This window comes from Diadema antillarum, unplaced genomic scaffold, assembly GCF_040938485.1.
Source record: "Diadema antillarum isolate AM-2024a unplaced genomic scaffold, OU_Dant_1.0 scf00000218, whole genome shotgun sequence".
Classification (NCBI taxonomy): Eukaryota; Metazoa; Echinodermata; class Echinoidea; order Diadematoida; family Diadematidae; genus Diadema; species Diadema antillarum.
This window is the reverse complement of record NW_027271107.1, coordinates 115,712-141,864: the sequence shown is the minus strand read 5'-3', so window position 1 is coordinate 141,864 and position 26,153 is coordinate 115,712. Positions and strand designations below refer to the sequence as shown.

The 26,153-nt window shown below is 41.9% G+C and overlaps 1 protein-coding gene across 1 annotated transcript in view; it reads left to right on the top strand.

Moving 5' to 3' along the window:
* The window catches only part of LOC139724516 (uncharacterized), a 75,540-nt gene extending 50,746 nt beyond the window's left edge, over positions 1-24,794 (top strand). The window contains exons 3-9 of the mRNA XM_071635650.1: positions 8,520-8,813; positions 9,427-9,993; positions 10,054-10,122; positions 11,134-11,354; positions 12,156-14,154; positions 22,880-23,141; positions 23,646-24,794. Coding sequence (XP_071491751.1) covers positions 8,520-8,813; positions 9,427-9,993; positions 10,054-10,122; positions 11,134-11,354; positions 12,156-14,154; positions 22,880-23,141; positions 23,646-24,382 — 4,149 coding nt within the window. The 3' untranslated portion in view covers positions 24,383-24,794. The remainder of the gene's footprint in view (positions 1-8,519; positions 8,814-9,426; positions 9,994-10,053; positions 10,123-11,133; positions 11,355-12,155; positions 14,155-22,879; positions 23,142-23,645) is intronic.
* The last annotated feature ends 1,359 nt before the right edge of the window (positions 24,795-26,153 follow it).

The window sequence follows — 26,153 nt, the reverse complement described above, 5'->3', positions numbered from 1 at the left end:
ATCCCTATAACTCACATTTCAGAACTATGGGGGTTTTGTTTCATGTACGTGGTGAATTAATACGCCTTTAACGCAAGAGCAAAAACATGGGAAAGTTTGAATGCTTTTCACGTGCACATCGTCACATAAAGAGAATCAGGTGCTGACGGACCATAGAAGTGTCTCAAAATCAATACTGCCATGCAGCTTGCACCAAAATCACAATTCTGATAGGTATTATCCCGTAACAGGGGCGGATCCAGGAATTCCGTAAAGTGGGGGCGCGTTTACAAAATTAAAGGGGGGCGCACGCACCCCTCCCCCATTTTTTTTTTTTTTACATTTCTTTTGTTTCAACAACAAACAAAAAAAATAAAGGGGGGGGGGGCGGGCGCCGGTTGCGGTCCTCCCTGGATCCGCCCCTGCGTAACCAAGTAAGTTTGAGAGAGAAAAGTTTGAGCCAAAAACACAGCGTTGACAAGTACTACCACAAATTGCATTTTAAATATGGTATATAGTACACAGTACGAGAAAGTATACAGCACGAGATCTCTAGTTTGATTTTCATTTCGCTTCGAATAGTAGACGAGCAGTGACAATCCGTCAAAGTGCAAACTACAGCTAGGGCCTAGCGGCACAGTTTACAGGTCTACCTTCTGTTCACTGCATGGTACACATAAACAAGAACAAAAGCGTTTTCTTCTTTTGCATGTTAGCATGGGGACGATAGTGAATTAAGTTCACCAAGATTCCATGTTTGTAAACAAGAAAGCAGCGCGTAGCAAAGACCTCAGATCGTTGTTATAGCACACGTGCATCTATTGTGGTAACATTTTAATCAACGCACTAACACCATCTGAACATACTGAACGATCATGCCACACAATCACTGTGAAGGGGAAATGTTCAGCAACAACAAGAGCACGAGTATGTAGCCTACCATATACTGTACGCGCATTCATTCCGTGAGTGCCAAATACAAGCTAGAAACACACGCAATAAAGAAACATTGCAAGTTCATGAACTGAGGGACCTTTTTTTTTTGTCTTATATCTTAACAAGATAAAGACGTGATTTCGGGTGCTGTTCGTTATTCCGAAGGTTCGTTATTCCGAAGGTTCGTTTATCCGAAACACATAAATTCCCTAAACCATAGAGGTTCGTTAAATCCGAAAACGAAAAGAGGTTCGTTAATTCGTACATTTGCGGCGTTATTTCGAAGGTTCGTTAATCCAAAAATGACATAGGGTTCGTCATTCCGAAGGTTCGTTAATCCGAAAATGAAATAGGGTTCGTTATCTCGAAGGTTCGTTGATCCGAAATGATATAGGATCCGAAATGATATAGGGTCCGTAACGAACCTTCGAAGTATTCAAAGTCGAGCTTTGTTTCATTTTCGGATTAACGAACCTTCGGAATAACGAACCTTATTTCATTTTCGGATTAACAAACCTTCGGACTAAAGAACCTTACTAACGAACCTTCGGAATAACGAGCTGTAACCGTGATTTCATATCCAATTTGTTTAATTGGACCTTTTAAAAGCTATGATTGTATCGAATCATTGAAATGAAATTTAACGGCCTTCTGTCCGCCGTATCAAAAGTGTGATGATAAAGGGGATGTGCGCATTGTCATTCGAAATACATGTAACTACATGTAACTCTACATTTAAGTAATTAGTCTGATTATTATATAGCAACTGATTTTGGGATTGATAGTCACTACTGACAGTTTTTATTCTCGTAAACGGCACCTGTCAATCTCACAGGCGTCAAGTCGAAGCACTCACACGTCATGAATTGACCATAACGTAAAAACGACAGAACTCCACACACAAGAGTTCTGTGATAAAAACACGCTGGGCACACAAGATGAGTATGTTGGAACCACATGGCGCACTCACTGCTGGCAGGGCAAGCACGTGCTTTGCTCATCGAACTGATCGTTTTTATAGCGATCATAATATCGCTGCACAGCAGAGATTCGTATTCCAATGCACAGTAGGCCTACTCTCTCTCTCTCTCTCTCTCTCTTTCTCTCTAAAAAAAAAAAAATGAAAACATTCACACTTGAAGGGGTGGATACATTTAAAACGGAGTCAATTTAGAGTGAAATTGGAGTGAATTTTGAGTGAAAATGTTCATTTTCACTCGGAGTGACCTCCGGGATCACTCGAAGATTTTGGAGTGCTATTGATGTAGCGCGATTCCGCTGCTTAAATGCATTCAGTTTTGCTCATAATCATTAATTTCATCCTTCTTTTTTTTTCTTGGAAAGCAAGCACTCCTTAAAGAGGGAAAACCCCGATTGGACAAATTGCGACGTAAACATGCATTGACATAGTTATGTGATACGTATAAACAATTTATCATGAAAGGAGAGAAGGGTACCTACAGTACATGTATCCAAGATAAACATTATGCATGCACGTGTAGTACCACTTCTCGGGGACTCGAGTGAAGTTAAACGCAGCTTTGTTGATTACATAATGCCACTCTGGTGGTTTCGCCATACCCTTCTCTCTCTCCTACGTTTTCTTTGTTTTCTCCCTCTCTTTGTCTTTTTTTTTCCCCTACAAATCGTGTACTTTAAGAATAGACAGACGGTGTTAAACTTCAACTCAAGTGGCTTCTTAAGATCTGCGCCTCTTTCATCCATCTTAGGGACCGTGACACTATTGTGAATGACACAATTAAAAGCATCACACAAGGACTTTCACGCCTCGTTAGACCTTTAAGACTCAGATCTTTTTCTTTCTTTTTATGTGTGTGTGTGTAGACGTGGACGCCATTGGGAAATATCAAGCTCGAGACAATAAGTGGCCACTTACAATATAATGACCGACCGATGTTGAAGGTAGATTAAATCAGTAACTAAGTCAGAAATTGGGGAACCAGTAAATAAATAGGCAGCGATCGACACTTCGACGGTTTGCCAATCTAATGTGCAGCGATCGACGTCGAAAGTGTCAATCAAATACGTTATTTACGGTCGACGTCGAAGGTTGATAAAATCAGTAAGCAGCGATCGATGTCGAAGGTTGATAATCGGATGGGTGCTGTTCGTAATATTCCGAAGGTTCGTAATTCCGAAGGGTCGTTAAATTCGAAACACACAAATTCCCTAAACCTACAGGTTCGTTAATTCGAACGTTTGTGGCGTTATTCCGAAGGTTCGTTATTCTGAAGATTCATGAATCCGAAAATGAAATTAACGGAACAATATACCTTCTGAATAACGAATCTTCGGACTAGAGAGCCTTCGGAATAACGAACATCGGAATAATAGCTACCGATGTGTAAGGTTGATGAAATTATTAAATAGCGACCGATGTCCAAAGTTGATTAGGTCATACCGTCCGACGTTAGTGATCGAGAAAACTATAAAGTTGCGGCTGATGTCGAAAGTTGATAAAATAAGGACAATTAAATCAAATAGGTATAGCGTCCATAATGTCGAGATCAAATAAAATTGAGCAGCAACGAAGTGTCGAAGGTTTATGCAATCAACTTGGTATCGCACGACGTCGAATGTTAAGCAAAATTATCTGATTTATCCGACATTTGTTTTAGCATTGTAAAGAGGCTAAAGTTACCGTTATTCATTTCTGATCGCAAAAGCAATCATCCAACATTTACTAGTATTTTGACACCTTACGGAGCCGAATGTTACCGTTAATCATTTTCAAATGTTAAAGCAAACAACCGACATTCATTTTAGCATCTTACGGAGCTGAATGTTATCCTTTTTCATTTCCAAACGTGAAAGCAAACATCCGCTATTTATTTTAGCATCTAACTGAGCCGATTGATACCGTTAATCAGTTCCAAATGTAAAAGCAACAATCTGTTATTTATTTTAGCATCGTTCGGAGCAGAACATTACCGTTATTCATTTCCAAATTTAAAAGCAAACATCCGACAATCATTTTAGCATCGTACGGAGCCGAATGTTACTGTTTTTTCATTTTGAACGTCAAGGCAGACATCAGACATTTACTTTACCATCAAACGCAGCTGAATGTTACTGTTCTTCATTTCGAAATGTAATAGCAAATATCCGACATTTATTTTATTATATGGAGCAGACTGTTACTGCTATTCACCTCCAAACGTAAAAAGCAATCATCTGCCATTTTCTGGGCATCTTCCGGAGCCAAATGTTATTGCTATTTACTTTCGAAAGTAAAAGCAAACACCCGACATCTGTTTAATCATCATACGGAGTTGAATATTAGTGTTATTAATTTCCGAACATCAAAGGGATCATTCGACATTTATTTTAGCATCTTCCGGAGCTGAATGTTATTGTTATTTACTTTTGAACGTAAAAGCAAACATCCGGCATTTATTTTTATCATCGTACAGAGTTGAATATTATTGTTATTCATTTCCGAACGTCAAAGCAAAGATCCGACATTTATTTTAGCATCTTCCGGAGCTGAATGTTATTGTTATTTACTTTTGAACGTAAAAGCAAACATCCGGCATTTATTTTTATCATCGTACAGAGTTGAATATTATTGTTATTCATTTCCGAACGTCAAAGCAAAGATCCGACATTTATTTTAGCATCTTCCGGAGCTGAATGTTATTGTTATTTACTTTTGAAAGTAAAAGCAAACATCCGGCATTTATTTTTATCATCGTACAGAGTTGAATATTATTGTTATTCATTTCCGAACGTCAAAGCAAAGATCCGACATTTATTTTAGCATCTTCCGGAGATGAATGTTATTGCTATTTACTTCCGAAAGTAAAAGCAAACATCCGACATTTATTTAATCATCGTACGGAGTATTATTGTTATTCATTTCCAAACGTCAAAGGGATCATTCGACATTTGCTTTAGCATATTCGGGAGCTGAATGTTATGGTTATTATTTTACTTTCGAACGTAAAAGCAAACATCCGGCAAATTACTGATACTTTTCAAAAGATTTTCGCGGATCGATTTCAGCTAATTTCCTTCATGTAGCCGATGGTTGACGGGAGAGTTTGATTTTCATATCATTAATTCCGCGCTGGAGCGCTCGGGCAAATGCGGGTGTTTAGACGAGCGTGAAAGTGCGGGCGACTTCCCTCGTCTGTACGCGTCCAAACGCCCGCGTATTACCTAGTACGCCCGGACGAAAGGGCTTCCCGCATTTGCCCTAGGGGTTTTCGTGACGTTTCCCGCGGTCGGCACTGTATGTTGCTGGAGCAAATGTCATGGAACCATAGCTACTCAGCTTGTCTCTTTAATTGAGCTGCATTCTTTGGATTACATGTTCAGGACTATCTTTTTGTATGCCATTTGTACGGTATTTGTACACCATGTTGATGGTGAAAGAGATATCCATCATTTGCTTCATAATTGTACTTGACCCCCATGAGGTAATGTGAAAAATGGTGCATGATTACCCCTCCAAATTGAAATGTTCTATTCAGGAATGTCTGGTGGCTTACTGTTTATAAAATTTAGTCAGGGTGTATTAAAAGGATGGGAGAATTTTCGTTGAGACCCAGCTTCAGGTTTCTAACCTTTTTGGTGAGATGCTTGTAAGAAGAAACATCTCATGAAATATGAAAGAACATGTAATTCCAAGAGGAATTCAACATTTATTCGATGAAAATTGGTTTTGAAGTGGCTGAGATATCCAAAACAAAGCAATCCTAATAAAAGGTGGGACCCACCTTTTATTAGAATTGCCTTGTATTACTTTGTTCTTGGATATCTCAGCCATTTCAAGACTGATTTTCATCAAATAGACTTTGAATTCCTCATAGAATGCTATGCTCTGTAACATGTCATAAGTGGTTTCTTAGCATCTCGCTAAAAGTTATAAGGACAATCCTCATCTTCACCAATACTATACAGTTTATTTTAAGACGGATGGTAATGATCTTGTACTCAAATCATCAGCACAGAGCGTAAGCATGTGTGCATTGTGGGTATGTTCATTGTACTCCGTTCATGAAATCAGTCTCGTTATCATCTCGTTCCTGTGTGATGCTCAATTTAGAATGACAGCATAGAGCATTTCAAAACATGTAACCCCAAAGACACCCCCTGAAAGGAGTCTACATGATTTCCACCAAAATATGTCATAGTTCACTGCAGCCGCCACTCTAGTATGCACACCACGACAACAGCAATCATGACAACACACAACACACATAGCAACGAAACCAATTACTCTATGTATGTGGTATGAGTCACATGTCTTCAAGTTTGGGGAATTAATGAAGTTTAGAATAATATTTTTAGCTTTACATGCAAGCCACTCCATATGGATGAATTCAGGCAGTTATGCCATCTAGACTATTTAAAACCATACCAAACAAATCTGTACACCAGATTCAGTGTGTCTGCCTCCCCGGGACAAGCTTGCTTTAACTGCTGTATCTGTCAGACTAAATTTCTTCATCTAGGTTTGTGACAAGGTGGGCAGTCTTGCTCTAAGCTATTCATGCCTCTCGGCCTCTCAGCTACACCTCGTCATGCCAGCATCCCTGGCAATAAAGTCTTGTGATGTGTATTCTTTGTAATACGACAGGTGCAAGGTTTTGATTTATATGTTATGACTTATGGATGTATATGGATTTTATCTATTACATATTACAATTTTTACTGTTTGGACCCCAGTTTTCACAGAAAGAGATATTTCTTTCATAGAAAAAGGAGAGTGCAGTGCTTGAGAGAGTAATGTTATGCCAATAACTACTGTATCAAGGGGGCTGCATAACACACATTTGTTTGAGTGAATGTAGTTTGATGTCAACATTTAGAAGTCATGGGGAAAATATTAGAATATTAGTCAATAAGCCATGGAATCAGCAAAGAGAACTGACGTACAATACAGAATATGCTGGATAGTATACAGATTGCAGTTTACAGAGTGCAGAATTGATATATCAAGAAAAGAGCAAAGTCTAGTGTCACAAATTACACTTTTAGAGCATAAATCTGCAAACAACTTTGAGTTTTTAAGAATGAATACATTTAAGATGCATGCTAGATGTTCACTTTAATCAGTTTTCCCAAATTGTTTTTGAACGTAGGTTCATTGTTCATCAATATTTCCACCGATGAGCTGTTACATTGGCGATAGAATGTTTTTGTTTTGTGATCCAAACCTATCTCTAGCTAATGTATGCATTCCTCGTGTGAGTGAGTGTGTCGCCCCAGAATCTGTCTCTATCTACTGTAGTCTTATCTGTGTTCTTTTGCATTCTGAGCACTTCAATCTCTCTTCCGCTCTCTCTCTCTCTCTCCATCCGTTTATTGTGAACTACTACACGAAAGCAAAATTCCATTCTCCTCCCAGGGAAGTACCTCAGACCTTCGGGGAGGAAATTGTAGGCCAGTGGTTTTTCTTAAACTCTCGCTGCAGGCATTGCGCGTCTAAAAATAATCTCTCGCCAATTATGTTTCTGCCCGATAAGGATCTAAAAAGCAAGGAGGCGGTCGGGTACAGCAGGTCTTTCGCGCTCCCCGAAGACGTTCGATTTTGTTTTGTGGTGCGGGTTCCTGGAGAGTGATTGATAGCAGGAGGGGAAAAAGGGCCAAAGAAAGAAGCAAAAATAAAGGATTTCTTCTTGTTGACAAGGAAAGAAACATTGGCCATTTCCCTTGCGTGATATCAGTGCGCTTATTGCCATGGTCATATTTCATTCTTATCAACATCGCCACTGACTAGCTTCGATCTACTTCATCTACTTTTGTTGCAGAGATTATGGAAATGTTTCTATGACAATCCTTTTATCCTAGACTAAATGTGAAAATTATCATGCGCATATTTTCGTTTGCATCCTGCCGATAAGAACAAGATGATGGTCGATGATCGGCTTTCTGTGTCCATCTCCTTTAGCTTGATGTTTGTGCTGAAACCAAGTGACATGCAGTCAACAATTCTAAATATGCCAGTGATGTGTTTATAATTATTTGCTTGACAACTTTCAGAAACTAAAGTAAGGTGGTGACTGGTTGCGACAAGATCAAGATAGCATACATGAAATGTCATGAAAGATAGTAACTCAAAATAATCAAGTTAGGAATGAAGAATGAAGAATATATTTTTGAAGGGTTTCTGTTTTTGTTGTGAATTTTGCTAGTCAGGTACTATTCCTGAATTTTAAAACACACAAAATTATGAACTCCGACCTTCTTATGAATAAACTTTCATGCATACTTCTCTCCCTCCATTGCTGCGCTCCATGATCACAAATTTAACCATTCCCGAAACTGTCGGGAAGTCCCAATTTGCAAAAAATAATAGGCTTGCTATTGAAGTACTGTATACACCTTATATTTATATGGCGTATACAGTATTTTAATTCTTTTTGATTGTACTGTTCACTTTCTTGCCAGTGTTTCTCCCTCTTAAATAAAGATAGTAACAACAAAACGAAACTTATCAATAGGAGTACACATGAAGGTGTAATGATGATGACGATGGTGATGATGATTATGCTGCATACAGCTGTTGCTGGTTAACAAAAATCTCACTGTCGCCTCAGCTCACAACCTTAACAATTCTCGCTGCTCCTCACCAGGTCAAGACCCTCCAGGAATGGAAACAGGACGTGGACGGGCGAGATGTGTTACCCCCCGGTCCCCCCTTGATGCCAGGGGGCGCGCCAGTGACCGCCCTCACTCCAGTGACTGCCCTCTCCCCAGCCACTGCCCTCACTCCACCGACTGCCCTTACCCCATCAATTGCCCTCAACCAGAGTGAGGCCAGGGCGATCAGCAGTGCCAGCATCGATAATACCGCCTCGGCAGACAAACCGGCCACCTCGGTGCGGGAGGTCCAATTGGAGAAGACTTGCAATAGCTTGCAGAAGCAGGTTAGATACATTCCATGTAGAGGTTACTTTCCATGGCAGACAGTTTAATCAGTTATTTTCACTCCAACGAGTGTTTGTACTATCATGTCCTGTGGATGCTTTTCAATGATTCTTCTTTTGAAGTGGGGTTGATGCAAATGGGAAAGATTAATTGTGTTGACGTCATCCAGTAAATTTTGTTTTGCCATGGGTGAAGCATCCATGGATGTAACTGATGTTGAGGTATGTCTATAACATGTGAAATGCTGTGAATGCATATTGAGAGCACTTATTGAAATACAAATGGGAAAACTGATACATTCTGTAATTTGGTAATACTGTTTCAACTGACATATTTAAGGACTGTAGGTTACCAACAAGGCTTACTCATTTCATAAAATAGTACCAATATAAACACAAGGTTTAGTCAATCATTTCTTTTATCATAAAAATATATCGAAAGCTTCTGGGTGACTTTTTCATTTCTTTCATTCTCATTTTACCTGATACCTTGACAGTTTTACTTCTCTCTACCAAGAAACACATACCAATGTAATACCACCATTAAATGTATTCATTATTGAGGATAGTTGGATATTTTCTTACTTTTGACTCTCAATAACAATGCCTTCAGGTTGGTCGTCTTCAGGAGTCAATCAACAGCATCACCAACTTCATCACGTCTGGCTACATCAGCATGAACCAGTCTTCTGCTGCTTCCTCCTCTTCCGCACCATTTGCCACCCCAGGGGCACCATCCAGAGAGCAGCTCCCTGGCCCCTTGTCCTCCTCATCACCAACCTCCAAGGAGCAACCCGGCTCACTGGCTGCAAAAGCGGCATCAAAATCAGCATCATCACCTCCACCACCACCAGATAAGTCCTCCAGTGGTGTGTCGTCACTGTCATCGTCATCAGTGGAGCGGAACACCTCCCAGAGCAATAGCAACGGGAGCCATGCTCCTACATCCCCATCACAGCTGGGTCCACTGACTGGCGTTGGATCCCCTACCCACCCTTGGGAGGGAGCAATGATCAGCCAGGCTCTCAACAACTTGCCCGAAGGGCTGCATCCGCTGGACGTTCAGCAGCTACTGATTAGTGCCGCCAAGTGGATGACAGACCAAGCAGGCCTGGCCGGAGCCACACCCATCCCAGGGGTCGGAGACGCGTCGAAAACATCATCGGCCGGAGACAAGGGAGTTCCATCCAGAGACATTCCCAGTGGAAGTGGTGCCCAAAAGGGTCCTAATCAAACTCAGGCCTCATCAGGCTTACAAGCTGGACACTTTTTACCAGATGACAAAGATTTGGATGACGGATCTGAAAAGGTATGAAAAGAACTCATTTTTGTCCCCGCCGAACGAGTTTGAGCAGGGGACTATGAAACGGGCTCCGTACGTGTGTGTGTCTGTGCGTCCGTCCGTCCGTGCGTGCGTCCGTCCGTGTGTGCGTCCGTGTGTGATCAAAATGTTAAATTTGCTACTTCTCTGTCATTTATGAGCCAATTTTGATTCTGTTTGCTTTATATGATAGCACTACATGGGAGCTTTGAAACTTCTACACAGAATTTCAGTTGTGACCTTTGACCTTGACCTTTGACCTATATTGTACATTTTGCTACAAAATGCTACTCCTTCGCCATTTCTAACCCGATTTCAATTCCGTTTGCTTTATGTGATGGCACTAGGTGAGGGCTTAAAAACTTCTACACAGAATTTTGACCTTTGACTTCTTTGACCTTTGACCTTGATTTTTGACCTATATTGTACATTTTGCTACAAAATGCTACTCCTTCGCCATTTCTAACCCGATTTCGATTCCTTTTGCTTTATGTGATGGCACTAGGTGAGGGCTTAAAAACTTTACACAGAATTGTGACCTTTGCCTTCTTTGACCTTTGACCTTGATTTTTGACCTGTATTGTACATTGGCTACAAAATGCTACTCCTTCGCCATTTCTAACCCGATTTCGATTCCGTTTGCTTTATGTGATGGCACTAGGTGAGGGCTTCAAAACTTTTACACAGAATTTTGACCTTTGACTTCTTTGACCTTTGACCTTGATTTTTGACCTATATTGCACATTTTGCTACAAAATGCTACTTCCGGCGGGGACATATATTACGCACCGCGTAATTTCTACTTTTCCTTGTTGGTGTTTGTTTTTGGTGTGTGATTTCAATTCTCAGGTTTACCATAAGTTCCACTATGTGAAAAAAGGTTTACGAATAAATCAAGACAAATGATCATATATATGTGTAGGCACGTATCAATCACTAGAGTTATTGTAATTTGGTACCATTTTGTCTCTTCTGCCATTCTTCCAGATACATCCGAAGCCACCCACCGAGCTTGAGGCCACCGCCAGGTCGGACACCAGCATCTCGCTCAAGTGGCAGCCGTCCTCCATGCCGGGAGACAAGGGTAGTGCTGGCAGGCAGCTGATCAGTCCCATCAAGGGCTACAAGTTGTCCATCCAGCTAGGGGACAAGCAGCGTGAGGTCATGGATGTACCGTACCCACAGGCCATCCTTGGAGGGCTCACTCCAGGCACATATAGGTATTTGGCCTTCTGTGGTCCCAAAGAGAGCTTATCCACTTTATTCTGTTTTTGTTTGTTTGTTTATTTGTCCCCATACCCACAGGCCATCCATGGAGGGCTCACTCCAGGCACATATAGGTATTTGGCCCTCTATGGTCCCAAAGAGAGCGTAGCCACTTTATTCTGTCTTTGTTTGTTTGTTCTTTTTTTGTGTGTAACTAAGGCTCTGAAATGTAATGATGTTAGCAGTTGTTGGATATTGTAGCCTGTAAAGTATCAAATGCTTCAGCTAATTACTGTAAGACCAGAAGCATTCGTGGCACAAAGCTTTTGCGATTGGAGCCAACGGCCTTTTTCGCAGCATGAACTTTTGTAAATAGCCACTGGCAATCAATGCATTGTGTAGACAAGAACTTCTGCACGCATTTTACTTTCGCAAATTTTGGCCCCTTGTGAAAATTCGCAAAAGATTCAAGCAAAAATTTCTGGTTTTACAGTGTGTATTTATGTGTATGTTTTTGTGTATGTTTGTGTGTGAGGAGGAGAGAAGAGGGACAATAGTTGAAATTTAGAAATTAGTTTTTAACTTTGCATGATATTCCTTCTGTGTCCTTTGTGCACCCAGAATATCAATACATGCTTTTAACCATTCCTTGCTCATTCTTGCAAATTTGATAGATATATTGTTTCATCATGTCTGCTTCTCTATGACACATGATCCTACCATGGACAACAATTTGATGCTTACATTGTAGATGCTGATAAACAGGATGATGATTTTAAAAGTGTTTTTGGTGTATTTCTGTCTCACTCGTTCAGATTCTCAGTGCGAGGGGTTGGTCCCAACAGTGAATCCACAGAATCTAACATGGTAGAAGTGACACTACCACCATCGCCATCCAGCAGAAAAATCTCCCAAGGCGATGGGCAGAAGACTTCCACGAGTCCCGTCAAACAGAGACCCGTAGCTAGTCCACGGAGCAGCAAAGACAGCCAACAGAAGAAACTGAACGCTGCCAAAGCATCAGCAGAGAGCAAGGACCCGCAGAAGAAAGTAGCTAGCAAGAAGACTGCCAAGGTCTCTGACAGCAAGAGTGATGAGAGGGCAGAACCAAAGCAGGCAGCCACAAGCGTGAAGGGCAAAAATGTGAAGAACGATGCCAAGAGCGCAGGAATACTTCCCGAGAAGCGGGACAGCACCATCGAGACGAAGATGGACGTCAGCCAAGAACAGTCTGACTCGGAACCGTCAGTCGTGGACCTCGAGGACGGACTAAAAGTGGCCATCGCCAAGTCTGTCGGGGTGGAGATGAGCCAGAGCATCATCGACACTGCCATACAAATGGCCATCATAGCGCTCATCGATGTTGGGCCTGACGTCGAGGGTGCCAGTGCCGTAGAAGAGGCCACCAAGGATGCAGAGAAGGAAGGAGGAATCCAGGTGGTCCCCATTGATCAGCTAGAAGAAGCATCCCCAGACCAAGGGCCTCAGGCAGAAGGAGCAGCCAGCGCCGCAGGGCACGAGGAGGAAGGAGACGCAAAGGATATTTCTGCAGAATCGATAGAGAAGCAGAGTTTACCTGAGAGTGAACAAGGAGGTAAAGGTGGGAAAACCATGGGTGACAGTAATAACGGGAAGGATTTGTGCAATGGTGTTGAGGTAGTGAGAAATAAGGTTAATGGGGATGCTGTGTGTAATGGGGATACAGGGAAGAATAAGAAAAATGTGTTAGATTCCTCTGATGCTGTGGGGCAGGAGCAGGAGAAGAAGGAAGAGAAAATTGCGAGGACGGAAGCGGAAGGGCTGGACCCAAAAACTCTGATCGGATGCGTCATAGAGTCACTGGCGGACGAGGGTGCATCCAAACCATCGGATGGAAAGATGTGCAATGGAACTATGGAGGGGGGAGAGAGTCATCTCCACCAGTCTGCTCTGAAGGAGCAGGAGGCGACTGTCTTCAACTTTGACTTCCAGGGAGGGGTGCCATGTCCGCAATCCCCAACAGGGATCGAGGGCATGACCAATGGGGACAGCTCCCACTTGGGTGTGGCGGCGGAGCAGCAAGCCCCGCCTCCCGTCAAGAGCCCCAAGCCGAAACCCAGCCCGAGGTTGTCCAAACTTGCCGCCAACTTCAGCACCAAGTCGCCCAACACCAACTCATCGAACCAGACAGGCAGCAGCAAGGTGGAGGATGAAGAGGATAACCACAGGGTGAGCATTGGTCACGACCCCTTCTCGGTTGACTTTGAGGAGTCCCTCCCGGTGAGCGATTGCGATGACAACGAGGACAGGATGCTGCCCCTGAGGCTTGCGTCTCACAAAGTGGGCCAGAATGAAAATGTGGATGGTACCGAGGACAGTCGCACGTCTTCCGATGACAACTCATCAGGGGACCAGAGCTCTCCCTCTGGGAGGCCGTCCAAGCAGATGGTGACGTTCTGTCTGACATCCAAGAACCAAAAGGTGGGAAAGTCAAAGCACAAAGAGAACTCTACCTCCAGGCAAGTGTCACCAAAGGTCCAGGACCTGAGTAAGCAAAGCAGCAAGTCAAGAGAGGGATCTGACCCTGAGAGGGCCGAGAAAATGAATAAGAGCTCCAGGCCATCAAATATCAAGACAATCTTGAGTCCCCTCGGCTCACCCATGATGCAGCAGAAGTCACGTACCTCCGGAGGCTCTGGCATCCCCATGGTCCGGGTTCCTTCCCCGACGAAGACCGGGTTCCTGAGGATCGGGGGAGGGGTGCACCGCGCCACCAGCACCCCATCCCTGGACATTTTGAAGAGTCCCGGGGGGAGCCAGGCAAGCAACGGCCAGGTACCGATCTTGACGATGGCCTTCTCTTGAAGAGTCAGCATGAGCTCTGAGGCATGGTGGAATGAATGCATGGGGAATGATGACTCGTCTTGATTGCCAGCTGGTCATGTAGGATAGTGATGAATGCATGAATGTTTGTTTTGTGGCATGGATACAATATTCCTACATGTAGAATGGAGTTTCAGTGGAACTGTGTAATGTAAAGATACCCTGTAGATGTAAAAAATAATCCACTCTTTGCTCAAAACATACATGTATAATGTGTATTATAAATGGAAAGTGACTTTCCCATGTCAAAACTTATTTTTATTTCTGAGTGTAGCTACATAATAGATCTTATCCTTCTACACCATAATGTAGTTTTCAAAGTATTACGTTTGAGATAATGTTCACAAGTGTTGTCATCTTGAACTCTTCTTTATGTTTGTATTTGTTTGGCATGTAAATGTATTTACTGTATGCTCACTATGAGTCTGACTTTATAATCAAAACTTAGTTCATTTTTTGTTTGTTCTTTTTGTTAGCATTTTTCCACCCAGCTCTGCAGTTTATTGACTCTGGTTTTTATTTTATGTATATTCCACAATGGAATCCATGATGAACCTGCCAAAGGGCAATTAATTTCTATAAAAATATGCTATTAGTGTTATACTACTTATGTTTCAGGTTTAGATATGAATACAACTTCACTGGCAGCTGACTATAGAAGGACAAACAAACAAAAGTTAAAGTTATAAGCACTGCACAATCAAAATTGAGGGCTTCATACCATTCCATCGCTCTTTGTGCTTGTACCACAAACATTAATCTCCCACATGCAGTTGTCACGATAAAGTTGTGAACGGGACCTGACATATTAAAGTTCTAGATCAAGCAAAAGAACAAAAAGTGAGACGTTCCAGATGTCGCCAGACATGAACGTGCCCAGTGTAAACTTTATTGATTTGTGATGGTGGAGAGGGGAGACCAAATGGCACAACAGACATACAAGTACCATCCTTTTTCATACAGTGTAGTGTACATGTAAATCTCAAAACAGACATACCGTACATTCCTTTCTTATACTAACATTTGGTGTAAATCCCATGACAAACATACATTGTACGTGTACCAGTACCTCCTTTCTCATACAGTGTAGAGTAACTCTCAAAACAGATACCAATACATTGTACCTTACATTCCTTTCTTGTACTAACAGTTTGTGTAAATCCCAGAACAGACATATAATTACCAGTACCGTCCTTTTTCATAACATGTTGTGTAAATCTAAGAACAGACATACCTTTACTACGTATGGCAACCGGCAGATCTCCTACACCCTCAAAATAGATAGATTGAAGGAAGCTTTAATAACAAAGAAAGAAGTGAATTTTGATGAGAGGACTCGAAATATGGCTCACATTTTCATGTGTGTGCCACTGGAAGACTGGAGCAAATCTGGCTTTATCCCTCTGTTACGGACATAATAAATCCTCTGTGATGTTCGTTTTTCTCTAATACTGAGCTCTGACACATGGTCAGCAGCTGCTTGTTATTCTAGATTCCACCACGCTGCTTGATGAGTGTTCCTCATGCATCGTATTTGACTGGTTTGTCGGTCAAAAGGAAAATGCTCTGTAAAAAAGTTAACCCATTCCTTCTGGGAACCTGGTACACCAAGTTCCTGTAGCGTTGACTTGTAGACGGGAGCCGGGTATACCAATTTTCCAAAATATCCACATGAGTTTTTGCACTTGTGGCCTAAATTCATATTTGTTAGTTTTATGCTGGGTTAAAAATGACTTTAATCAAAAGATCAGTTGTTCTCTCAATATCTGCTCTTTTTTTGTCTGTGATTTGCTTGTATTTTTACATAATTTACCTTTTCCAACGCATTAGTGTACTTATTTTGCTTCAAAATTTAATTTTATTATAATTTACGAAGCTCACAAATTGACTTACGCTGACTGCAATCCAGTGCCCTTATCGTGCAAAACAAAAGAATTTGTTGGCTCAGGGCACGCTTTATTCAAATCTCACATCCAATCGATATTTTACATTGTTTAATGGCACATGCAATTGACTATGGAAAAGGAATACATACGCCCGGAACTGCTAGACTGCTTTTGCACATATGAATTACCAACCTGTCCATTCTTTGTCGATGGGCAAAAAGAATCTTGTTTGGGGGCATTGAAGGGTCTCAGAAAATTGCGGAGGAACGGGTTAAATGGAGCTGCATCTTGATGAAGGTGCTGGGATGCAAGCTTCACCTTCACTACATTTTCCAACACACTTGTCAAGCACAGAGTCGTGTCTTATTTTGTCACATTGCATACTTTGCCATTTGGCCATCTGTATGTCACTTTAAGTGTTGTCGACAATCGGGGGAGATGCCGTTGTTTCCGTTGGTGGTATGGTAGCAGTGCCCTGTCCAGTGGATTCCTGAGGTGCATGAGAGGTCGTGGTCTCCACCCCCACCTGGGCACTCGGGTACACAACTGCAGCGCAGCTCTGCACCGTGATCTCGGTCATGGTGATGCTAGTGTTTGAGAGAAGCGACATGACGATGGCGGGGACCGTGCGAGAACGGGTGATGCAGGACACATCTGTGATGACGCTGGAATTCTCCTCTAGACACTCTTCCTCCAGAAACCACTGGTAGAGTCCCACCTGAGGAAACTACAGCACAAGAAAGATTGATATTGACATTAGACATCAACCTTACCGTCATCTTTCATATTTGAGATGTACTCTCAGACATATGTGGTGGAGTCATTAGAGTCACCATAGCAACATTTGTGGCTTTTATCTTTTGTACAGGCTCTCTTTGATAGTTTACTTGTAAGAATGAAATTGTACTGTACTTAAAATCAAACAGATTGAATAAGGAAGCAACTTCTATGGCTCAGTTTTGACCTTCACAATATCTGGCTCACTTGACCAAAGAAAAAACCAAAACAAAACAAAACAAAGCCTATCCATGCTATGCATAGCTGGGCAATTGTCATGGCAATCAGTTCCCACAAAACATATACAGTTGTAGACCCATCAATCTTCCCTTCCTGTTAGTCCCAAGCATTGAGATGATCTGTTGTCAGGTGATGCTGGCTTGAAGAAAGGGGCAGAGGGGAAAAAGATATTAAAGAAGACTCATTTTGAATGTAATATTTTCTGAATTGTCCCGGCTTTGCTGTGTATGAGACAGTGCATGACACATTTCAAGTCTTTTTAGGTCTAATAGGCTAGTAGTGAATGGCCTGCTGTGTATGGCATGGTTGATGAAAGCAGCCTTTGGTTTCCTTTACTGAGCCACAAATGGCTTTGAAATGGTGCCAGCAGAACCACTTGCAGTATTTGAAGTAGTCCTTGTTCGATGAAGACACGGTTTGAAATGGGTGTATTGTATGAATGAGTTTCAAGGTACCTGCGGTAACTGGACAAGTTCCCCAGCTGTCGTCAGAGCCAGAGTCAAGGTGGAGTAAAATTGATTAGTGTGGCAAACCTCAACGAAACTTTCGCCGCGCTTCCTGCGACTGTGAGCCCTGTGCCTCGTACGTCCTCTCTGGAATTTCCTTTGAGAGTTTTCCTTGGTTGTTGACCACTTTCTGCGAATTATGTTGAGATTAGTGCTCTTAAAAACAAATCTTGCTGTAATATACACATTTCATTTCATATTTAAAGTGTGTGGATCATATGGATTTAAGTGTGAGTTTCACTAAAAGTCAAACATGGTCACTGTTTTGTAGCATTCCAAGGAAAGACTACTGGAGTATTAGGCAGAGTGATTGTCCTATAATGTGACAAGATAGTCAGATTGCATGATATATTGGTGCTGAGAGGACTATTTTTTGCTTGATGTAGTTTTCAGCAATATATCCTATTTGAAACTTGTCCTTTTTGCTGTGATGCACTTTCTCCATTCATTGTGTTAGTTTTGATGTGATTTTGTGGGCATTTGTTACAGTTCTCTTCAAGTCTGATGTCCGTAGGCAAAGAGCTCTTACAAATTTTATTAATTTATCTATCTATTCATTCATTTAGTAATGCATCCATTCATTTGTCCATTTATTGCACGGTAGCTTTACATTGCTTGTGAAATGTTTTCTCACAGTTCTGTGTTTGAATCATGGGTACACCGTGGCCCCTTCCACTGTCCTAGGTAAGATGAGCCAGAAATCTGTCAAATGCAATAAAGGAGTGAACTCAACTGCACTTACTTCATGACTCTGCTCTGCGATAAATCTGTCATGATTCTTCGTTTATCCTGTTTGGTCATAGCCCTCTGGCCAGTAGCCCTCCTGCTGTTGGACCTTGGGTCGCGGGCACCTTGTCTCGATCTTCTCCTTGAGTTGCGTCTCCTGGAACCACTGCTGTAACTTCCGGCACCGCGTGAATGATCACTAACGCTGGTGCTGTCGTCTTTGGTGCTGGCAGGATCACTGTTCGAGCCAGAATGGCTACTGCTAGTTAGGCTTTTGTCGCCGACTTCAGCCCCATTCCCACCAGCCTCATCAACGTCCCAGTTGTACGAGGTGCCCCAACCGTTGTCACTGTCCCCGTCATCATCACTGCTCCAAGCTTCGCCGTCATCATCGTATGCACTCTGATACCCGTCCCCACCACCATAGGACTCGCTTGTCCCCTGCACGAACTCCTCCAGTATGGTTCTGTCATGGGGAGATAAATCAGCCCACTCCTGAGGCGGGTCGCTGAAGTCGTAGTAGAGGTCCTCCCCCGATGAGAAGAAGGCCCCGTACTGACTCAGGATTGCTTCCCTCTGGTCTTTGGTGAATTCTATCAGGCAGGACTCTTCCAGATCGTCCATCTTGTGCAGGAGTTCAGGATTGTTTTCCAGCAACTGCACCAGCTGTGCAAGAAATGAGAAAGATGAATTTAACAAACAGATTTGAATGAATTTTGCCATACCCAGTGCTATTAGGGATCAGAACCATCAGGCGGAAACTTGGTAGTCTCTAGTGGATATGACGCTTGTCTAGCAATCAGGAGGTCGTAAATGTGAATCCCTCTCAAGTGTGTATGCCCATAATTTTTTCGTCTCGCCTGTGTAGCGGAAGCAAAACATTAGGTGTCACTTTTCCATCGTCATCGGTGTCATCAACAATGTGGTGTACAATGTACTCTGTCCAATCTCCATAGCTTTGAGCTACATGTATGACCAGCAAACTCACACCACAGGCACATAACCTAAAGATGCCGGTCAAGTTCAAATATGGTTGCAGTCTGATAAGTTCAAAGATCAAAAGGTCAATGAACTTGCCCTGATAAGTAAGGGCCTACTGTACTCACACTGTATTGTGTACTCTCTACAGCTTTCCACATATACTTAAGCTGTGACCACCAAACTCACACAAGATGGTCCATAACCTAAAGACACTGATCAAGCTTGAGTATGGGTGAAGTTTGACATGGTTAAAGGTCAAACGGTCAATGAACTTTACATGATGAGCACTGTACACATAGTAATGTAGTGTACTCTCAATAACTTTCCACAGCTATGATCACCAAATTCGTGCCACAGGTACATCACCTAAAGATGCCATTCAAGGTGTACAAGGTCACAGGTCAAAAGGTCAATGAACTTACATTGAAAAAACTATAGTCACAAATTTGCAATATGCGGTCGAGACATTGCTTGGTGTTTGCCTTGTTTACATGGCTATTACTCAAACATTGAATGATCAGTATTAATCTATGTTGACGTAGGGCAATTTATCAATCAATTTATATTTGTTTATATGTTTTTGTTCATGCATGACATTCTCACAAGGACGTTGTAAAGTCTTCACAAACTGCCGGCAAGAAAATAATAAAATGGAAAGTATGGTGCGTATGTATATATATATATATATATATATATATATATATATATTATATATATATGCAAAATTTCTGTGAGACACTTGGGTGTCACATGTGTTACAAAAAAAACAACAACTAGAAAAGCACTCTGAGAGCGCAGACCTCCACCAAGCAGCTACTTTCCACCGACGATCGTGCTCTTCCATAGAATCTTCAGATTACTGAAGGAGGCAGACTTACAGAAGAAGAAGAAGAAGAGATCAGTGACTTCCACCCATACGAATGCATGCTGAAAAATTGCCCGATTTCCCAATGTAGAAGCCTTCGTTACGTCATAAACCCGCAGCTGCGCGGCACGCCTCGCCCTAGCAGAAACTAGAGCACGCACTTTAGTGCACGTATGAAAACCTAAAAAATGCGCAGCTTGAACTCCCGAGTTCATTGACCATACCTGCCAAAATATTGAAAATCCTTCCAAAAATCCATAAAAATTTCCAGATCACTACCAAAATTTAATCATCTGTTCCTTGTCTCATTCTAAATCTTCCCTGCAAGTTTCATCCAAATCTGTGCCCAACTTTTTGAGTTATTTTGCAAACGGACAAACAAACAAACAAATAAACTAACTAACTACCAAACAAACCAACGGTAATGAAAACATAACCTCTTGCCTTGGCGGAGGTAACAACAACTCCAACAACATTATTTACAAAGTCTGAGAGTCTCTAAATATGATGAAGCAATTTATTTGTGTGCCAACAGAGCCTTGATTGCAGTACATGCCTGAAAGACATACCTCACTGTTTGCCAGAATTCGAGCAATTTGGTCGTCGTTTAGCGTCAGCCGAGGCTGGCTGCTGTTCTGGGAGCAGAATGTCTCACAGAACTTGTCTTGGAAGCGATTGGCTCTTTCCCTGCCCTTCACATGCCTACTACCCCAACTTAGCAGGAGGCAGAAGAGAATAGCCAGGGAAACCTTTATCTCCATTTCTGCCTCTTGTGTAGATCCTGCCCTGTGAGCGCCTCTCTGTATGGCTCAGATCAGTCTCTGAGATGTCAGTCTGTATGCAAAGGCTCACTTGTGCATTCTGCGGACCTCTCGTAGATGCTTCATGTCCTTCACTGTCCAGATTTTTCGCCCTGACTCTTCCTGTCTGCAGCTTTGCATATCAGTCAGACATGTTGGTTTTCACCCTCATCCTTATCGCCGCTCACCTGTTAGCTCAGATCGGGGATGTCCGACTCAGATATTTCCGCTATTGATTTCCCTATATTCCTCATTGATATCTCCACAGTCGCAATGCCATGATCAATCATACAAATTTTGTTGATTTCGAGCACAATTTTTGAGTTGAAAGGTCAACCTCCTGATTCTTCCTTGTCACTTCGTCAATACTGATCCAGCATTCAGTCAAATATCCTGAGCTGTAAATCCTTGACATTTGTTGCACTCACATTCAACACTTTCCATATATCCATTACCAGCGCATACTTGGAGGAATAACTCTCACATGGCTACGTGCGGTATATCAGTAAATTATGCATGTCCATGAGTACACTCTCCTTGCTGCGTTCAGATGTATCTTGACTGATTATAACCCGATAGATATTTGTGCTGGCTGTGAGAGATGCCACACAAATCACGTCACATTAGCACCCTTTGTGGAAACATCTGTTGGAGTTTCTGCCCATTTCAAGGACTCGTAACGGATGAGGTTTTATTTCCTCTCACCTCAAAATCAATACAGATATAGCATCAGGCTCAGATCATCCTCTTGCATTAGTAAACACCATGCCACTGACCATATAGCTGAATATACCGTTGTGCGCTTGCATGCTCGTATTGCCCAATCAGTGACAAATTTTCTCTCTTGATTCATATAAATATTCTTTGTTCTTTAATAGCTGAAGTCTGTGGGAAATAGCTTCTCCTGAATTGTGATGAATTGTGATAGCCATATTGTTTCATGAATTTCTCTCTCTCTCTCTCTCTCTCTCTCTCAAAAAGAAAAAAAAACAATGTTAGTGGAAAAATCAGTAAAGAAAATGAGCAGAGAAAATGAGCAAAGAAAAAGGAATTCAAACAAACGAGACAAACAAGATACACTGTACATCTTTCTGTCAAAATCTCTGTCAAGAATTTATGCCTGATCAAAATCGTTTTCAAGTGCCCTAGTTAAAGAATATAGTTTACATTTCATTTGATCTGTCATGCAAATTTTGTCATTGCTTTACTAAAACATAATATTGCATGTCTGTGCGTTGTATGTAATCTAAGGTTGAGATTCAATTTTCATAACTTATTTTTTCAATGAAAAGACTGCACGTATGCATGATATTTCTTTTTTCACTGTACCCAAGTTTACTTATTCATATGATTAAAGTGAAAATTCAGAAATCAGGTGCTATGCCCTCATGAGTAATGCCAAATTTGTGAAATATCATGATTGTACAATGCAGACAATGTACACAGTGAATGTACCGAGTGGCGATGGGCCTAACATTTTTCCCAAATCATTATGTATGTGACAGTTTAAATATGTAATGTATACTTTGGCCACTCTGAAACATAGTCAGCTTTGAGAAGAGGCCTTCAATCAATTCTTGGCTTTATAAGAGTTTAGAGATTTTAAGTGTGTTACCAGTTTCTTTGGTTTCATCTTCAAGATTTCTTTGTTAAATTTTCTAACCTAGGAATTTCATGAAATGTTCAATTTCAGTGTACAGGCTGCAGTATTCTTTTCATTTTCTCTCTGCTCCTCCTGTCCTGTTTTTATTGATTTTCTGTACATTGTCTCTTTTAGTTGGTGAATATTGATTTCCTAAAAGCTGTAGATATCACAGTATCTTTGAATATCCATGACATGTGACATAAATATTCTCCTTTACTTTACCCCCTCCCTTATCATGTGGCAATCTGCAGAATAAAGGCAAGCCGGAATCCCCATCCACAGACTCCCACCAGCCCCATTTCACCCGCTGCCGGTCCAAGAGTGGGGGGAACACTCTGTCCAGCCCCGGTGGTGGTGGTGGTGGAGGGGCAGGTGCGCAGAATGCCTGCAAGGGGCGCATCAAGGGGAAGAAGGGGAGCAAGGTGCCCCAGATGAAGCGCAGTGGGTCAGAGCCCAACCTCTACCTCCAGAAGCAGCTGGAAGCAGAGGAGGAGCTGGAGATGCAGTCTTCTGGTGAGCAAAGATGCCTGTTGCCTAGCAACAAGATGCCTGTTGCCTGGCAACAAGATGCAGATACTATGTAGCAAAACTGCAAAAAGGAATTATACAGCATGAAGAAATACTGATTAATTTTGCATTAGGACTACAATAGTTTCTGAAGGAAGCTCCTCTCCATCTAACAAAGACATGTAACTATGAGGAGCGAGATGAGTAATTATTGATTTGTTATTGATAATATGTTATAGTGCAATTAAAGCAAAGTTAGTATCTGATCTTTCTTTTTTTAAATCTAAGTTGCATATAAGTTGTGATTGTACATGTGGGTAGTAGATCACTAGATTGTTGTCTGAGAGCTCTCAGAGCACAGCAACCCAAAGAGTGAAATGATGACAATTTTTGTGGATGTAGAACAGATGGTAAGAACACGATGTGAGTAAGCAACTCTGTAACCTGGTAGTTGAGAGAAATGTTGTGCTGTACAAACTTCTTCCTTCTTTTCTTCAGACTGTGGGTCAGTTGACTCTCCCATGAAGCAGCGACGAGGGTCGGCGGGATCCCAGGTGAGCAGCAACAAACACTCCCGCCTCATGTCCCCTGGATCAGGCAAGTTGCCCTCCCCAGGATCCAAGCTGCCCATCAAGCACAGCACCTCCACCCAGAACCTCAGCACCATCAACGGTTCCCGCACCTCCAGCTCTGCAGCAGCTGCCAAGCGCGCCGCTAGTCCCGGTCCCACCAGCAAACGCTCCTCCAGTCCCAGGCGTGGCACCAGCCCAGGCCCCACCAAGAGAGGCACAAGCCCCGGCCCCGCCAAGCACGGCTCCAACAGCAGAAGGGGCACCAGCCCGGGACCGGCGGCTTCCAAGCGTGCCATCAGTCCCGGCAGGGTGCACCGCAGCAAGCAGGCGACTTCGCCGACCGGTGGCGCCAAGAGCCCCACCTCAACGGTCAGCAACGCCAACAACAGCAACAGCGATGAGTGCAAGGGCAAGCTGAGCAAGATGGCCAAGATGTACCGCAACCTGCACAACAAGGAACTCAAGAGCCACGAGGACAACGCCAACAACAACAACAGCAACACGGACTCCGAGGACAGTGTGTCTGACAGCTGCACCGTTGATTCCGGCATCGACACCAGCGATGGGGAATTCGATGCCATAGCCAGCCAGAGAGTGTTGTGGAGTACCTCTGCAAGCCAGGATGTGGGCAGCAGGCGTCTCGAGAGAATCCCCATGAATGGGTACTCTGCCTGAACTCCCTGAAGCTATGCAAGGTGATAGTGATGGATGGAGCCTGCTTTTGAACCTTGCTAGACTAAGGATGAAGCAGACCTGTAAACTTCATGGTGATCCTGACCAATTGGCAATGCTCTAGAGAGATGAAGCCCTTAAAGTGATTCTATCAATAACACTGTTCAGGACTTGTTCAAGGTACATTTAATAGGCAAGAGTATATGTAGAATATTGTGCGTTGAATACATCAAATCTTCTAAACTTGGGTAAAAAGCTCTGTGCTGTTGTTGTTGTTGTTGCTGTTGTTGGGAGGAGGACATTTGTTCAATATTGCTAGTATCGATGATGGGGATTCCGCCTTGTGTGACCATACATTGTAAAGGATTTTTTTTTTTTGTTCTTGGAAAATACCACACGGATTAATCAGCATTACCTGTGATGTAGCATCGCATTCTTTCAAACATTTTGAGTGTCATCCAAAAATTTCTCTATTTCTTTATTAAGAGATTAAGATTACCCAAAGTAGCTGTTGCCAAGACAACAGCTTATATGTAAAGTTGTACACTGCTAACTGGTTGGTGCCTGGCTGCTACTAGGGTACAGGCAGCTGCTGAGGCTCTGATGGCCAAAAAAGTATTATATTCTTAAGTGACATTTGTTGTCATTTCCTCACACTTTCATGACATTTTCTTGTCCTTTCACAATCCTTTGAATTCCATCCTGTGTGCATTTTATTGGTAAAGGTTTTTTTTTTTTTTTTTTTTACCAATTGAGGCAGTGATTTATTATAAAAAAGTTTGAGTTATTATATTTGATGCATATGTTTAGGTCAGTTGTATCACAAAACATCCTACCATATAAAAAGAAAAAATCTCAATAAAGCCTAAAATATAAGGAAATATCACTATTTTTCTTAATAAACCATTACTGTAGACGGTTTATTCTAGAAACAATTTCGTTATAACATTTGTGTACATTTTGTAGATTTAACAACACTTAAACATTGATTATACTGATTGACATGTTTACATTTGTTGTTTCTATTCCTAACTTGTATTTTAGAACAATTTGGAAGCACTACAGCTGAGTTTTTGATTCATCTGCAAATGGTAAATAATGCCTGTAACAGAAAGCAAACCAACTTTCATCATGTGCATCATTGGGTGTTTATACATAGTTTAATCAGATGCAGGCTGTCAGGAAATACTACTGCTAGGGCACGATTATCCATCAAGTAATGTTCTACCCACCCACTACTTAATGGGAGCAGCTCTTCAGGAATAAAAGTCGGGGACACCAACATATTATTTTACACACTCTTGATCTCAAAATACTCCAAAACAAGTCATGATCTTTGCAAATCACATCAACCAAACAAGTTTCTTGGTAGACCTTTTGGATGTATGTGAAGGAAATTCCAAATGGTGGAAGATGAATTTTGAACCCTACTTAAGAAGGACTATGTGTTGCCTTAAACTTAAAAAAAAAGAATATATGTATAATGATATCACGTGAAAAAAGTCTGCAAAGTCACCTTTTTTTTTTTTACTTTTCTCAGAGATGGACGTGAATAATAGGGAGTCACATAAAAAAGAACAGAGTACATTTCAGTTCCAGTTAGTAAATACATTGATTATGTATATGTTCAACAGAATATTTTGTTTAGTTTTTGTTGGAAATATTTGAATTATGTTTCAAGGCATTCAGTGCAATTGCTCTACTCTTTCTTTTAAGCAACTATGAGAGGTTTATCCTTGCAAAGTATAATGAAGGACAAGGCATATGTTATGTC